Source organism: Fulmarus glacialis, unplaced genomic scaffold (assembly GCF_000690835.1).
Source record: "Fulmarus glacialis isolate BGI_N327 unplaced genomic scaffold, ASM69083v1 scaffold11699, whole genome shotgun sequence".
Classification (NCBI taxonomy): Eukaryota; Metazoa; Chordata; class Aves; order Procellariiformes; family Procellariidae; genus Fulmarus; species Fulmarus glacialis.
In genome coordinates this window covers 16733-32370 of record NW_009235238.1, presented here as the reverse complement: position 1 = coordinate 32370, position 15638 = coordinate 16733, and the positions used below count along the sequence as shown (strand labels likewise).

General features: G+C 36.3%; 1 protein-coding gene across 1 annotated transcript in view; it reads right to left on the bottom strand.

Annotated features, from left to right (window-relative positions):
- The window catches only part of LOC104082728 (A disintegrin and metalloproteinase with thrombospondin motifs 19-like), a gene marked incomplete at both ends in the record, with an annotated part of 39650 nt that overhangs the window by 8224 nt on the left and 15788 nt on the right, over positions 1 to 15638 (bottom strand). Inside the window, 4 exons of the mRNA XM_009585950.1 lie at positions 396 to 553; positions 11160 to 11240; positions 13289 to 13409; positions 15429 to 15556. Of these exons, the coding sequence (XP_009584245.1) occupies positions 396 to 553; positions 11160 to 11240; positions 13289 to 13409; positions 15429 to 15556 (488 nt within the window). The remainder of the gene's footprint in view (positions 1 to 395; positions 554 to 11159; positions 11241 to 13288; positions 13410 to 15428; positions 15557 to 15638) is intronic.

Here is a 15638-nt window from a genome sequence, read left to right as displayed (position 1 = left end):
CTACACAGAAATGCATCAAAACTCTAATTCTTCACGGAGAACTTGGTGATTGCAATCCTGAAACGGCGATGCTGTGCTATAGTCAGCCAGGATAAAAAACATCTGATATTAATTTGAATCTCTCTTCTTAAGGAGCACATCAACTTTTTATGACATTTGTAGGAATGCTGAGACCTTCCATCCTGCCTCAACAAGGTAAAGATTATTCTTGGATTTAAATGCATTTTTTTAGAAGTGGGCTGACAGATCTATATATATATAAGCAGGTGTATATATATATAAAAGCAGGTATATCTTACATAGATCTCATTATCTTCAGGAGCCTGGAAAAAAATATTAGTTACCATGCTATATGACAGGAATCAGGTAAAAACCCCTAATCCAAATTGCCATACCAGTAAATGTAAAGGTGATGTTGTGGGACCTTTGGCTGATATTTTCTCCCAGAGACCTCTCCGAACATAATGGACAGTGGTCCCAGCAATATTAAATGTTCCCGAATGCTCTATCTTCCAGTCACTATTGATTGACTGTTTTCCAGCATCTCGAAGAGCTGCAAAATATATGAAAAAAGACCAATATAAAAGGTGTCTGTTCAGTAGTGATTTGGGCCTCCTTTCACTTCCTGTTTGGATAATTTAGCAAGTAGATGAAATCATAACTCTGTTTGCGAAGATATTTATGGATCCTACTATATATGAACTTCAGTTGGAACATGCTTCAGAAACACTTTCTGGAAGGAATGCTTGGCAAAACCATGTATGTTTAACATTACTTGAAGTTAACATCAGTGTTTTAATGCCTAAAGAGACTGACAGGCTCCAGCATAATTCACAATTTGATCACTGAATTAATTTAAGGCAAAGGCAACCATTCTCTATTCCTAGGGTGGTCATTTCTATAATCCATAAAGGCATGGGAAACAAAATTTTCACAAGATACTCTTAAAGATTTGTGGAGTTAGGCTAAAACTTCAAAAAAATTTCAGTTCAGAATTCTTTCCCCTCTAAAAACTACATTTGCCTTTTTCTCCACCTTAGAATGTGACAATACTACTGTCATCCTATCGAAACACTTATTTTATACACCTTCACGACATAATTTGATGCTTCTAACAAATAGGAAAAGCTTGTTCTTTATGGCTGAATGATTCCTCTTGTTGGCCTAATTTATATTCAAAAGCATCATCAAGTCAGGTAAGATATATTTCATACATTGAGAACACAGGATTTTACATTAGTTTTCTATAGTAAATTGAATAGGTTCTTTTGTGAAAGACTTGCAATTTTATTTAATTTTACTTTATTTTATTTTATTTTGTTCAGATCAGATCTGAAATAATCATGTGAAGTAGAATATACTTGAAGTCACCTTCTGGCCAAGAAGTTTTACACATTCCTCTTCATTGAAATTGCATGTTTGGCATCCGACTGTTGTAAGAGAACCTCAACAGTTTAAGCCTTGTCCAAAATTTCTTTTTTAAAGTTGTAAGTTAATGTGAGTCACTCCTGTAATCATCTTCTCTCCTATTCATATTTATACTGTTATGTTTTGTTTCTATGGGAAACAATGGCAACAGGTCTATGGACTGGCAGAAATACAATTGCGTAAGACACCACTGATGTGTACCACTGCAGCACTGTGTAATAAATGTTGAGACTATAAAATCCATTAACGCTGTAGAACAGCCCTGTACTAAAAATAACCAGTGATTTTACACAACTGAAAATCGGTATTTTAGCTTTAAACATGCTATTATTAATGGTAATTAAGTTCTATTTAGTGTTTAAACTGTAGGGGTCAATCCTCTTCCCAGTGGAGAAACAAACAAATGTACTCGAAAATGCTGAGGTCCAGTCGGGTCATGCTGCTCAGATGGAGCAGCATCCTGTCCCTGGAGAGCAGTGGGCTTTGCATCGTTTTGTCTTGTCTTTAAAATGAACATGTGTGCTACAGCATGCAGACATGTGCAGGAGACTGGAGTCCCAGGCCCAGAATACAGAAATATGCCAGATCTTGCATTTTCTGCTTTCAGATTCTTCACTTGAGCTACTGGGGTTAGACAAAGTAAGAAAGGGTATCCTAAAATTTAGGCTTGGATTCAGGCAGTCCAGCTTCTGTTCTTGACTCTGTCACACTCTACATTGTGAGCAAGTTCACTGAGTTTTACTCTACACCACACATGTACTCCCACTCTGCTTAGCTTTCCATAAAGGAGGATTTCCTGTATAAAGTAATGCAATACAGGAAGAAAATTCAGCACACAAGTGTATCCTTTCTCAGGCTATAAAACAAATCAAGCAATACATCTACAACTAAAAAAACAAACAAAGAAAACTGAGACTGGGAAAACCTACTGTAGCCAAGACCCAAATTTCAGTGCTAAAACAAGGGAGCTAATTACAAGTGCATCTCTGCAGAGCATAAGATAGCCATCATCACAATGACAATTAAATGATGGTGATGACTGCAATGTATTTTTTAATTACTGTACGAGGGATAGACACTCTTCCAATTTTAATGAGGTATGAGAGGCAACACAGCCATAGAGATGCAACATTTCACAGTTCAGCTATGGCATTGTGCTCCCAGTGCTCAGTGGGGAGCAGCAGTGCCCTGGTCCTGATCCTCCACTTGGTAAATCTGTGCTTACTAATCCTTTTACTGTTTTCTATGGAAAACTATAAAATACTACTGTAAAACAGGACTGCTGTATTAACTTTGAAATTTTTGCTAAAGTTGAAATTGCCACACTTTATCTAGAGTTTAAGAAAAAAGGCATTTGTACCAAAATAAGAGGGAAATTGACATCTTTGTGAATTTTGAATTTTGTCTTTTGTTCTGTGCAAAATTTAGTCATACTCTCCAGAAAAGTACCAAAACAATGTAATTTCGACTGACTCCTATTTTTCAAGAAATTGACAAATACAAAAAATATCTGAAATTAAATTCTAAATGAGAGTACCTTTCTTTTGTCAAGGAAGCCATTGTTTCACTTCAGTTCAGGTTATCATGTGTTCCCTTCAAGCCATCTTAAGAATATTAAGACGAGATTTGAGTAACTTTTTGAAAATTTCAACTTATCATCCCACAAGGGACACAATTCGGTCTTGAGCTTATATATATGGTGCCACTACAAATCATCTAGAGTCACATATAATTTGGCATAATGTGTTATTGTTTCTATTTAAACTATTTAAATTATTTTAGCTTTCTATTTAAAGTATTTTTTCCAACTTTTTATTAAACAGGAAGATACTTAAAGATGCTGAAAGGAAATAAGTTTTCAGTTTGTAGTACCCTACAGGACATATTATCAGTGTCCTGTAGATAGTATTTCTTATTATTAGAAGAAACTTCTATTGAACATTGCCTTTCTTCTACAAGGTCACATTTTAAGGTTGATAATTCCTTGCTGTTTGCTCCAAAGTAGCTAAAGATGAGCCTTGATATTATCATCTCCAGCAAACTTTCCTTTAGTTGCTGCTTCTTCAGTCTTTTCAAAATCACTGTTTTGATGTCAAGGAAACTAAAGTAAGAGAAGAGAAAGCAAAATGAAATGCTATCAAGTGGGCATGCAGACTGTCAAATGTCAGCAACAGAATATCTTCTTCCTAAATTCCAGAAAAATGTTTATGACATATTCCAGCAATTAAATATTTATTTTAAAAACAATCAATCAGGGCTATAGTTAAGGCACTTAACAGCTATTACTAAAAAGCCCAGATTAGAGTGGAACAATTTAATATGGAGAAACTCACAGATATGAATTTTACTGTTCTTGCTGAACTTTTTTGCATACACATTTTTGTTGTATTTAGAAAATCATATTTCTACCATTCATTTATAAGTACTGTTATGCATGATCAATATTTACTAACTAGGAAGTGGTGTTTTTTGAAATAACAGATGTGACTGTAAACATCTCTCTTGCATTCACATGTGAATAACACCAATGAATAAGCAACACAAGCTCACAAGTGCTATTCTGTTTTATAAGCAGTAACTATCAAATTATGTGCCACATTCAGAGGTCTACATATTCCTAGAAGCTGTTGATAGCATTTCAGCATCACCTCAGCTAATTAACCCCAGCTGGTCATTAGCATCCAAAAAATCCTTGTGTTAAGGTCATTACTGCTATTATAATGAGAAACTGATAACAGGGAAAGCAACATGCATATTTTGACATGATGGGACAACACATGTAATTCATATAAAAAAAGAGACTGCTTGTATTTTCTCACAATAACTCTTGACAATAGAAAGGAGTAATCAGGCTGTCCAGCTTAATTCTTCTAAGCTATACCAATCATTCCATGCTAAACAGTAATAAAGACACTAATTTACAAGTACCTCACCTAAAGGCATATATGTAATGTAATGAAAATCAAGGACTTCTAAGACTATGGTTAAAAGTAAGTGCTAGACTATGCTTAAAATTAGTAAGCATTACTTTTGCTTGCTGTGCTGCAATGCTCACACATAAAATTAATTTTAACTCAGAAATTGATTCCTGATTTATCTGCCTATTTTCTTAGTTACATGTTTTCAATCACACTTTTGATTACCTCTTTGCACTTCCTTTATCACTTCTATTTCACAGAACAACACCACAAGTTCTCTCGGTATCAGATACAACTGCATGGGAATATTTAATTAAGGGTGTACATATACGTACAGGTATGTACATATATACATATCTATGTCTGTTCCAACATTCTACATAGACAAGGAACATTTATTTCTACAAAGAAACCTGACATACATTGAAATGTGTACACACAAAAATACAATCTTATCTCTCTGGAAAATAACTCAAACTCACACAAGACTTTCTGGAACTTGTCTGCTTAATTTATATTGTTACAAACTGCATATTGACAAATGCATTGCTGATAGCTTTCAAAGATAAGAACTTAATCACAAATGCTAAAGAATGCATATTTCATAGAATCATACAATGGTTTGGGTTGGAAGGGACATTTAAAGATCGTCTAGTTCAAACCCCCTGCTGTGAGCAAAGACATCTTTCACTGGATCAGGTTACTCAAAGCACCATCCAACCTGACCCTGGACACTTCCAGGGATGATGCATCCACAATTTCTTGCGCAACCTGTTCCAGTGTCTCACCGCTCTCATTGTAAAAAATTTCTTCCTTATATCCAGTCTAAATCTACCCTCTTTCCATTTGAAACCATTGCCCCTTGTCCTGTCACTACAGACCATGGTAAAAAGTCTCTCTGCATCTTTCTTATAAGCTCCCTTTACATACTGAAAGGCCACAATAAGGTCTCCCCAGAGCCTTCTCTCCTCTAGGCTGAACAACTCCAACTCTTTCAGCCTTTCTTCATAGGAGAGGTGTTCCAGCCCTCTGATCATTTTTGTGGCCCTCCTCTGGACCCGCTCCAACAAGTCCATGTCTTTCTTGTACTGGGGACCCCAGAACTGGATGCAGGACTCCAGGTGGGTTCTCAGGAGAGTGGAGTAAAGGGGAAGAATCACCTCCCTTGACCTGATGGCCATGCTTCTTTTGATGCAGCCCACGATATGATTGGCTTTCTGGGCTGCAAGTACACATTACTGCCTCATGTACAATTTTTCATCCAACAGTATCCTGAAATTTTTCTCCACAGGGCTGCTCTGAATCAGCTCACCACCTAGTCTGTATTGATATTGAGCATTGCCCTGGCCCAAGTGCAGGACCTTGCACTTGTCCTTGTTCAACTTTTTGAGGTTCACATGGGCCCACTCCCTGAGCCTGTCAAGGATCCTCTGGTTGGCACCCCTTCCCTTAAGCGAATCGAATCAACTGCACTACTCAGCTTGATGCCATCCGCAAACTTGCTGAGGATGCACTCAATCCCACTGTGTTGTTGATGAAGACACTAAATAGTATTGGTCCCAGTATGGACCCTTGAGGGACACCACTCATTACGGTTTCCACTTGGACACTGAGCCATTGACTGTAACTCTTTGGATGCGGCCATCCAGCCAATTCGATATCCATCTAACAGTCCATCAAACCCATCTCTCTCCAATTTAGCAGCAATAATGTTTTGGGGGACCGTGTCAAAGGCCTTACAGAAGTCAAGGTCGATTACATCAGTTGCTCCTCCCTTATCCAATGATGCAGTCACTACATGGTAGAAGGTCACGAGATTAGTTAGACACGATTTGCCCTTGATGAAGCCGTGTTGGCTGTTTCTAATCACCCCTCTGTCTTTCATATGTTTCAACATAACTTCCAGGAGGATCTGTTGCATGATCTTACCGGGCACTGAGGTAAGGCTGACTGATCGGTGGTTCCCAGGGTCCTTATTACCCTTTTTAAAAATGGTGAAATACTCCCTTTTCTCCAGTCACTGGAGACTTCACCTGACTGCCATGACTTTTCAAATATGCTTGAGAGTGGCTTGGCAACTACATCAGCCATTTCCCTCAGGACCCTTGGATGCATCTCATCGAGTCCCATGGACTTGTGTATGTTCAGGTTCCTCAGGTGGTCTCAAACCTGATCTATAATGGGAGGGACTTCATTCCATCAGTCCCTGCCTTGATGTTCAGCGACATGTGAGATGTAGGAAGAGTATTTACCATTGAAGCTGGGGCAAAAAATGGTTGAGTACCTCAGCCTTCTCCATATTCATTGTCATTAATTCTCCTCTTATTTATCACGGTGTGTGTGTGTGTTTGTGTGTACGTTTTCTTTAATCTTCCTTTTCTGACTAACGTACCTGTAGAAGCCATTCTTATTCTTCCCATTCCTTGCCAAATTCAGCTTCAACTGTGCCCTAGCTTTCCTGATCCCATCCTGATGCATCTGGGCAGTGTCCCTATATTCTCCCCAGGATAAGTGTCCCTGGTTCCACTGCCTATGCATTTCCTTCTTACACTTTAGTTTGACCAGGAGGTCCTTACTCAGCGATGCCAGTCTCCTGCCTTCCTTGCCTGTTTTCTTACATGTGGGAATTGAGAACTCTTGTGATCTAGGAAAAATGTCCTTAAAGGGCTGTGAGTTCTGTTCTGCTTCTTTACCCCTGAGGGCATTTTCCCAGGGTGTCCCATCCACTAATTCCTTAAGCAACTGAAAGTTTGCTCTCCTAACATTCAGGGTCCTGGCTTTAGTCTTTGATCTTCCCTCAAGATGGTGAGTTCCACCAGAGCATGATCACTGCAGCTCAGGCTGTCACCAGTCTTGACCTCGCTAAATGGTTCATATGTGTTGGTATGCAACTAACAAGGTCCAGTAACACTGTGTCTCTGGTTGGGCTGTCTATCACCTGGATTAAGAAATTATCCTCGATGCACTCCAAGAGTCTCCTGGACTGCTTCCAGCTTGCTGTGCTGTTTTTCCAGAAGATGTCGGGTTATTGAAGTCCCCAAGCAGGATTAGAGCCTGCAAGTGTGATGCTTCCTGTAGTTGAAGTAAGAATGCTTCGTCAACAGGCTCCCCTTGGTTGGGCACCCTGTAGTAAATACTAACCACAAAGTTTTCCTTTGTTGGGCTGGCCCCTAATTTTTACCCATAAGCTCTCAATCTGTTCACCGCTGCTTTTCAAAGACAAGTCTGTGAAATCAATCCCTTTTTTTATATAGAGGGCATTTTTTTCATCTTGATGTAAAGTGGTTTCAAAAGGTGTTACTTATTAACCATCTTCTATGGCCCTCTATATATGAAAGAAAACATGTTTAGTCTCAGTGGACTCTGGTCACTGCTATGGGACCACGTCCACAACTGGCTTCCCCTGAAATTAGAAATTACACAGTCTAAGGATTTGGTCCAAGGTATTTAAAAACTATTAGCATTGTCAGAAATGAGGGATGCAAAATTTTGTATTATTTGTCAGACCCCATCTGCTTTCGCACACCCTCCTCCCCCAAAATATGGTACAACATGCATTTTTTTACTAGGAAACATATTTCATAAAGGAAATCAGACAAGAACACAGCACGTCTATAGACTTGACACCTGTAAGAGAATTGGCAACTACAATGTCATGCAGTGTTAAATTGCAGGTCCAGAGTGTCTATATCCCCGAAGCAGCTTGATCACATATTTGAGAATAATGATACAGCTAATCTGCTTCTTTAGTTCAGCTGAAAACAAATAATTTCTCTCATTTCCAATTAGCACAGAAAAATTTCAGGTTTTAGATTGTAAGTCATTTGTATAGTTACATACCATCAACCATTCTTATTAATTCATTATGGGGCCTGGATCTGTCATACCATTATACAGGTGTCACATGAATGACTCTCTAATCTCAAAGCTTAGTGTATCTCTCACACAAAAATACTGTAAGCTTCCTTTTTGTATCCTACATTAAGAACTTTTTTTTGAAAAAACTTTTAACATCTGCCAAATATAAATTAGTATTTAGCAGCAGCAAAGGCATTATCTTTCACCACAGGAACCTAGATAATGCTTGAAACAAGTTTTTTATAGCTGTTCTTATAATAATTTTTTGACGTAACTGACAATGAACCAAGTGTCATGTCAACATGGTTATAAGCAGACAAGGTTATCACTGCTAATTCATTCCTTAAAAATAAATCTCAAAATTCTTTCTTAAAATAATGAATTCTAATTCCAAAATTAATAATTATATGCTTTAGGAAATATTCTCTAATTAAATAAACACTTTTTCCCCCTCTATACTGCTACAAATAATTCCTATTCCTGAACGCTCTAATGATGAAAGAAGAATCACAATCTCTTACGCATTTTCTCATATAACTTCAGTAGGGAGGAATACCTAATGTTTGGCTTTATCACTGCTCCTATCTCCCCATAGAGGAGAAGAGACAGGACAGACCTTGACAGATCCATCAGTTCAGTAAATGCAGTTGCAAGTTATACCTTATCTTTTCTCCTAGGATGCCAGAGCTCCTGTTATTGTGGCGTATGTTGATATACCTCAGATGAAGAGGATATCTGAGGTGTTCAGGAAGCACTCCTCTGAAGATTTGCTTCAACAGCACAGTCACCAATGATGCTACTGATGTGGGCTGTATTTTTACTAATCACTTCAGCAACATCATTGCAGCTTCCAGATCATAGTGATACTGCTTTCTGACCACCAAGTAAATCCAGAGAAGGGCGTTTCATTCTAACTGCCTCTGTATTTGACCTGTGCTGTACAAACAGGGATTAAATCTTCCCTCAGTTTAAGTTAGATTCTACTTTGTAAGCCACAGCTCTTAGTGTACACTTGATTAAATTGTGTTTACAGCTATATGTCTAATTATACAATTATTAATTATATGAAGAGCTATATTATTTTAAAAACTTTATCCTAAAATGTGTATATGACAATTAGCAAAACAGAAATAGCATTGGCCTGTACTGACTCATTTCAAGCACAGAAATGCAGAGAGCAAAGTACTATGCAGCATAAAATTAGCATACAGAACTATAAAGATGGAAAACAAATCAGAAACGGGACAATTTAATCTGTACTACATTTTATATTTTTAATCACACTATTTTGAAGAGTATTGTTTCTAAAATGAAAGATTTATGCCTTTTCCTCAAAACTTTCAATATGTTACTCCTATTAAAAAATGTTCCTATTCAAGATGTTACTCCTTTTCAGTTCAGATTTTTATGCTTTCAGAATAAATCTCCTATAAGTGAAGAAAGTTTAAATAGCTTCTGCTAGTAAAAAGCTGAAACAACACAAGTTTTAATTCAAAATACTGTAGCAGACCTGTTCCTGCTTCCCCATAAAGGCTTAACAAAAAAATATTGCAATGAAATACTGGCTGATCCCCATTCAGACTGACATTAGTGAAATTAAGAAAAGTAAAATTAAAGTGACAAGCAATGAAGAGCTGATTATGTGCTAATTATTATCTTTCAAAAATAAGCAGCATGAACGACATTATTTCATTGGCATAAAAAACCTTACAGTCTTTTTGCGTTTTGTAAGGGTAAGGGATGAATCAGTTTGCTACTCATGAAAAATAAATTAATTTCCCTAAATACAATTCCAACATTTATTTATTTTTGCCTTATTTTAAGAATAAAAAATAACAGTATTTCTGTTGTCCATATATGTTAACACACTAGACACAGAGGGAAAAAAAACACTTGGGAAATTTAGAAAATATGTCAATGAAACTTCAGTTTGACACTCTTACATACCATCTCCATGGTCCATTGGGGAACAATGAAACAATCCAGATCTCTAAATCTCCTGTGATATCTTAACAGGGCAGATGCAGACCCCATGATAAACCAAGTCACCCATTGATAACTTAAGCTGTCATGATTAAGGTTCACCATCTTTAACATTCTCTCAGTTGAAGTCTGAGAACACTCAGGTAAAAAGTTTCTTAAAATGTAGATATTACTTATGAGCAGAACTAAGGACAGTGATCAAACCAGGGAATTTTTCATTTCATTGTCCTATTTCTCATACTAAGTCTCTCTCAATTTAAAATTAAGCAGTGCACGGAACAGCACCAATTATGATATTTCATATATTCACTTAAACCCTGTAACAATAATAGTAAAAAATTATACTCTCCTAACAACAGCTTTAGAATTCATTAAAAGAGAAAAACTTTTTTTTCAATGAAAGACAATTGCATAGAAATGAAAAAAATTAAAAAAAAAAAAAAATTCATTGTGATTAAATTTGTCCATTAAAACATTCAGACAATTCAAAATAATGCCAAGAAATACTTTTCTGCTGTCTTAGTTTTAGAACTTTAGTTTGTCTTTGTTGGTGATTTGCTATATGTTGGTCAGTGTGGGTTTTTTGTTGTCTGAGCACAAATTATTCCATGTTTCAGCATAAAACTCTTTTCACTAGTTTTAACGTGAAGTATTTTCTTTAGTGCTTTCCATATGAAAAATTGAAAATGTTGAAGATAAAGTAAGCAGAATTTTTCTTAAATCATGTAAATACATTCTTTGAAATATTCTCTAAACAAAATGAGATGAAACAAAAGTTCAAAATAAAACCTATATGAAGAATGGTGCTATAACCATTCTTTCATTTTGTTATTTCTACAAAATTTCTTTAGAAGTATTTTTCAGAGATTTTTTTTTCCCTCAGAGTTTTGTTTAATCACAAAAGCATGTTTAGCTAGCACTCTTCAGTGCTGACCCAAACAGGACATGAACACTAAACCATATGACATTTACCTAAATAACTGTGAGCTGGTTTTTCTTCCACAACTTTGATTCTCCTTGCTCCTGCAGGTATCACCAAAGCTTCCACATAACCTAGACAAGAGACCAGATGTCCCGAGTTAAATACAAAAGTGTAGAAAAGTACATCTTGTATGTTTTTTCATTTCTTCTCCCCTATTTTGCTTTTTAAATGTAGTAAGTTATAATTTATATAGCAATGGTTTGAGGGTTCTTGCAAAATGTTGAAACAAGCTATGAAATTGTGCATTATGTCTAATATGTATACCATGATATACAATTAAAAGAGTATAGCAAAGGAAAACATAACAAGAACTAGTGAGGCTGGGCAGGTTGGGGCTGGAGCAGATGGAGTTGTCTCTGGCCAAGTAGTTTAGTGTCATCATCACCACCAGACAACCATAAAAGAATTCCAATCTCACTCATCGTGTAGAGACAAATGATATGGCACTAAAAACTAAACATCGTCCCACTGTTAGGTTTTTGGTTTTGCTGTTGCTTTTTTTTTTTAATATTTTGTGCTCCATCTCCTTCTTCTTGCTCTAACACATTCAAACCCTGTTATGAATGGCTTTAGTTTTGAAATCTACTTATTAGTTATTTGCTTTATATTACAATTGCTTCCTTAGAGTGTGGGACTAAGACGTGCTGTTGAGCAATTTGCTTTAAGTAAAAAGGGGTGAAAAGGAATGCAGGTGAAAGATACTGTGCAAGCAGAAATGTTATAAATAAATAAAAACATATTTTAGATTATCTGGATGAACTTCAAAAAGTGGACAGCAAAGGAAGTTTTTATTCTGCGTAGCTATGTAATGTTCTATAACAAAATACTAGCATTTAAAACAACTTTTCAATAATCCTGAAACATGAAAATCAAAGTGCTGCAAAGCAGCATTATTTATCTTTAATTTCCTTAAGAGTTAGGAACACTTTCTAAGTATTGCTGACAGCCCAGCGTCTTGAGAAGGAAAATAACTTACGCAATTGTTTAGAGGGCAATACGACAGTATTGTGGATTGATGCAGAACCCTGAATAAACTTGAAAGTGTGTGGATATTCACATTAGCTATAAAAGAGAGCTGACACACTGCAATTTGTATTAGCAGCCACCTTCTTTGTAGTTTTTGATCTTGTAGTCCTCCCGACTCATCTGTGGTTTGGGATCCCTGCTCTGCATTACCTTCAGCTTAAGAGAGGGCCAGACATAAACATCTGAAGACTATATCTTTTTTTTTTTTAAAGTACTATACTTCAGTCTATAATGCACTGAAGTCCTTGATTTTTCAAAGATATACTGTCTGCTTCTAATTACAGTATTTTTGGATGTGATTTACTTACTGTCTTGAAATTCTGCACATTTTCTACTCAAGAAACTGAAAGTTTAATGGCAAACAAATGCTGAAAACAGTTGGCCAAACACTGTTTCAAAGAAAAGACTTTTCTTGGAGGGAAGGTATACATGGTGCCTAGAGCACATTATTAGGATTTCAATCCTCTACTCTGTCAACACTATTGTGCTGGAGCCAGTCAATTATTCTCTTTCAAAGAACAGATCACAGCAGTGTTTGAAAGTCTCATGTTCATTCTGCATCAGAAAATCTATTTGCTTTTCATAATATGTTATTATTAGTAAAAAACAATGAATAATGAAAAGATAAAAGACTTCTTCACACATTCGGCTTTATGTTCTCCCACTGCCTGGCTTAGTTTAATGACGCTTACTCTAGGTAACAGATCATAATTTGGATATTTATTTTGAAGAACACTGAATGAATCTATACACTATAAGAATTTACAGTTCATTTATTTACTAAAACCATAAATTTTATTTCACAATTTTTAAAAAATCAGGCTCTTCTATGAAATAATGTGTGTCTTAATGGAAGATGAATTAGATAATTCCTTAATTTTATAATTGAAACAATTTGCAATAATTTTGCAACAATTAAATTTAAAAATACTCATGCACTCTTGACTTAAATGTCTTATTATCTTAAAAACAGTAGATCTGAAGTTCTTGTGAGGAACTGTATCTTTTTAAGAAGTATAGCTTTTTAAAGTTCCCAGTGCTCAAAGTAATCAAACAGCTACTGGTTTCCTGAGTATTTGAAATAAACACTTACCTGCTCCTCTGGTATGGTTAAAATCGCCTTTAATAACTTTGCATGACTTTCCATTACCATTGCATACACCGCAATGATCTTCACGAGCCAGAGATCCTAATATGCCATCACAGCCAAATTTCTGTGGGAGAAGAAAATAAAGCTATTGAGATACAGGCTGTGTCTTTCATAAAGCTGCCTTTAGTAGAGGGCATCTCACCCTTCTGCAAGATGCCCTAACCAACATGATCTAGCCCTGCTCAGAATGAGGGTTGCACTAGTTCATGTGCAGAGGTCCCTTCTATAGTAATTTTTCCTATGATTTTATGTAGATTGTTGCGTTCACTTTTCCTATATGATTGGCTAACTCTACCAGCTGCTCTCCAAGAGGAACACAACTGCATTCCCACCTCCCCCTGGGACTTCTGAGCCATTGTGCAACACACACCCCACAGGTTCTCCTGCTTAGCAACTGCAACGTGTGCAACTCTACTGCTTTCTACTCAAAATATGGGAGGTTCTTTGCCACACCCACAGTGGTAAAATGCTGTTTAATGTCAACCTAACGTCTTATTCCGAATAGGATGTGAACACGTCTGGAATATGTAAATATAAATTGTATTTGTGTTTTGCTAAAAAGCATTCAGTTTAAAACAAATTTAGTTTATTCAAGCACCTCCACACTACTATGTTAGACACATTTCTATCAATAAATATCAGTGGTAGCTTGGCAATAGGAATACAGTTAATATCATATGCTGGCCTGATATGAAATAAAAGCCCTTTAAAGTCTAGAGAATTCATCACAGGGTAATCTTGTGCATTGTATAAATGCATCTGATAAAACCAATTAAACTTCAAGACTGTTTGATAAATAATGAGGTAAAAGCTAGGTTAAAGAGAAAATAATGGATTCCTTTAAGAACAGAAACCACGGTCTGTCAAGGAGCCACTTATTTCCAAGCATATTAAGAATGTTACTTCACTTTATGCACAGAATTTTTATTAGAGTTCTTCTACCTAAAAAAAGCAATATACATTTTAAAATACTGATTACAGCATAAGCATTCAAAGAGCTGTGCATCCAAAATGGCACATCTACAAGATAGAAAACCTAACTCTACAGCTGTAGTCCCCAAAGTTCTTCCTAATGGGTTGTCTAAAAAGACAGGAAAAAATGTGGAAGATCTTACAAATTAGACTTTCAAATCTGATTAGCATCTATCTCTCTGATCCTTCATATGCCAAGAAGCCAACTCAGTCTTAGTCAGGTGGGTTTGGTTTAAGGCTTTTTTTTGGTCTTTATTAGTCAGTTATTAAAAGTGAATGATAAAACGACATTTTTTGAGGAAGAACGGGCTATGTATCGTATTTGTGATTAAACCTGTAATTGTTACATGGTGAATTAAAGTCCCAATTCAGCAAAGTATTTAAGAGTATTCTTGTTGCAGGCACTCAGTCACTCAAGAAAGGATAACTATATGTACATATATGCATTTGTATGCATATATAGATGCATGCATGCATCTGTAAGTTAATTTGTTGAAGCTATTACAGTATCTAGCAATGCTGTTTCTGTGTTAAAGGTTGGTTTTTCTACTGAATTTAATGTGTGCAATGAGAAGCGGACAAAGAAAAAAATCAGCTCTGTGGGATTTTTATATAGAAGAGTTTCCATATGAGGCACTACAAAAGCAACGAAAGAACTTCTATGAACCAAATGAATTCTGAGGATCATGAATAATATAAGCACTCAGCTTTATTTAACTGTTATTCAGCTCCTTTGGTCTTGGTTTGTTTAGATGTAAACTTTTGTACTGCCAAAAAAGGCAGAATTAGACATACATACGTACATATCACGGCAAAATTTCCCAAACTGTTGAAAGCTGAGGCTTCCCTTAGAAGATGAAATCAATTATACTCATTTTCCACTCTGCAGCAGTTTGTTATAAGCATCCCTATCATCACAGATTCCCCAAGCTAACTGTATTGCACTGAGTGAAATTAACTTAAAATATTTTAATATGACACAAAAAGAGCCATTCAGTCTTGGTCACGCATATTGCAACACGCTATCAAAGAAATAACACACATGCATAACAAATGTACGCGCTCGCATACGTGTGCCTGTGTACCCAGGTTCGAAACAAGTAATTCATACCTGGCATCTACCATCTGCACAGACATCTAACCCATGCTGGCCACAAGAAGTCCCATCCATCACCTTTTCTGTTAGAAGAACGGGTTGATCCTTTCCAGCCGGTGAACAGAATAAGGCACATGGCTTTTCTGTAGTAGCAATTGATGGAAAAAACCACCAAATTGGTAAAAGGTCACTTAACACATACAGAATTATTATCATCGTTATTTT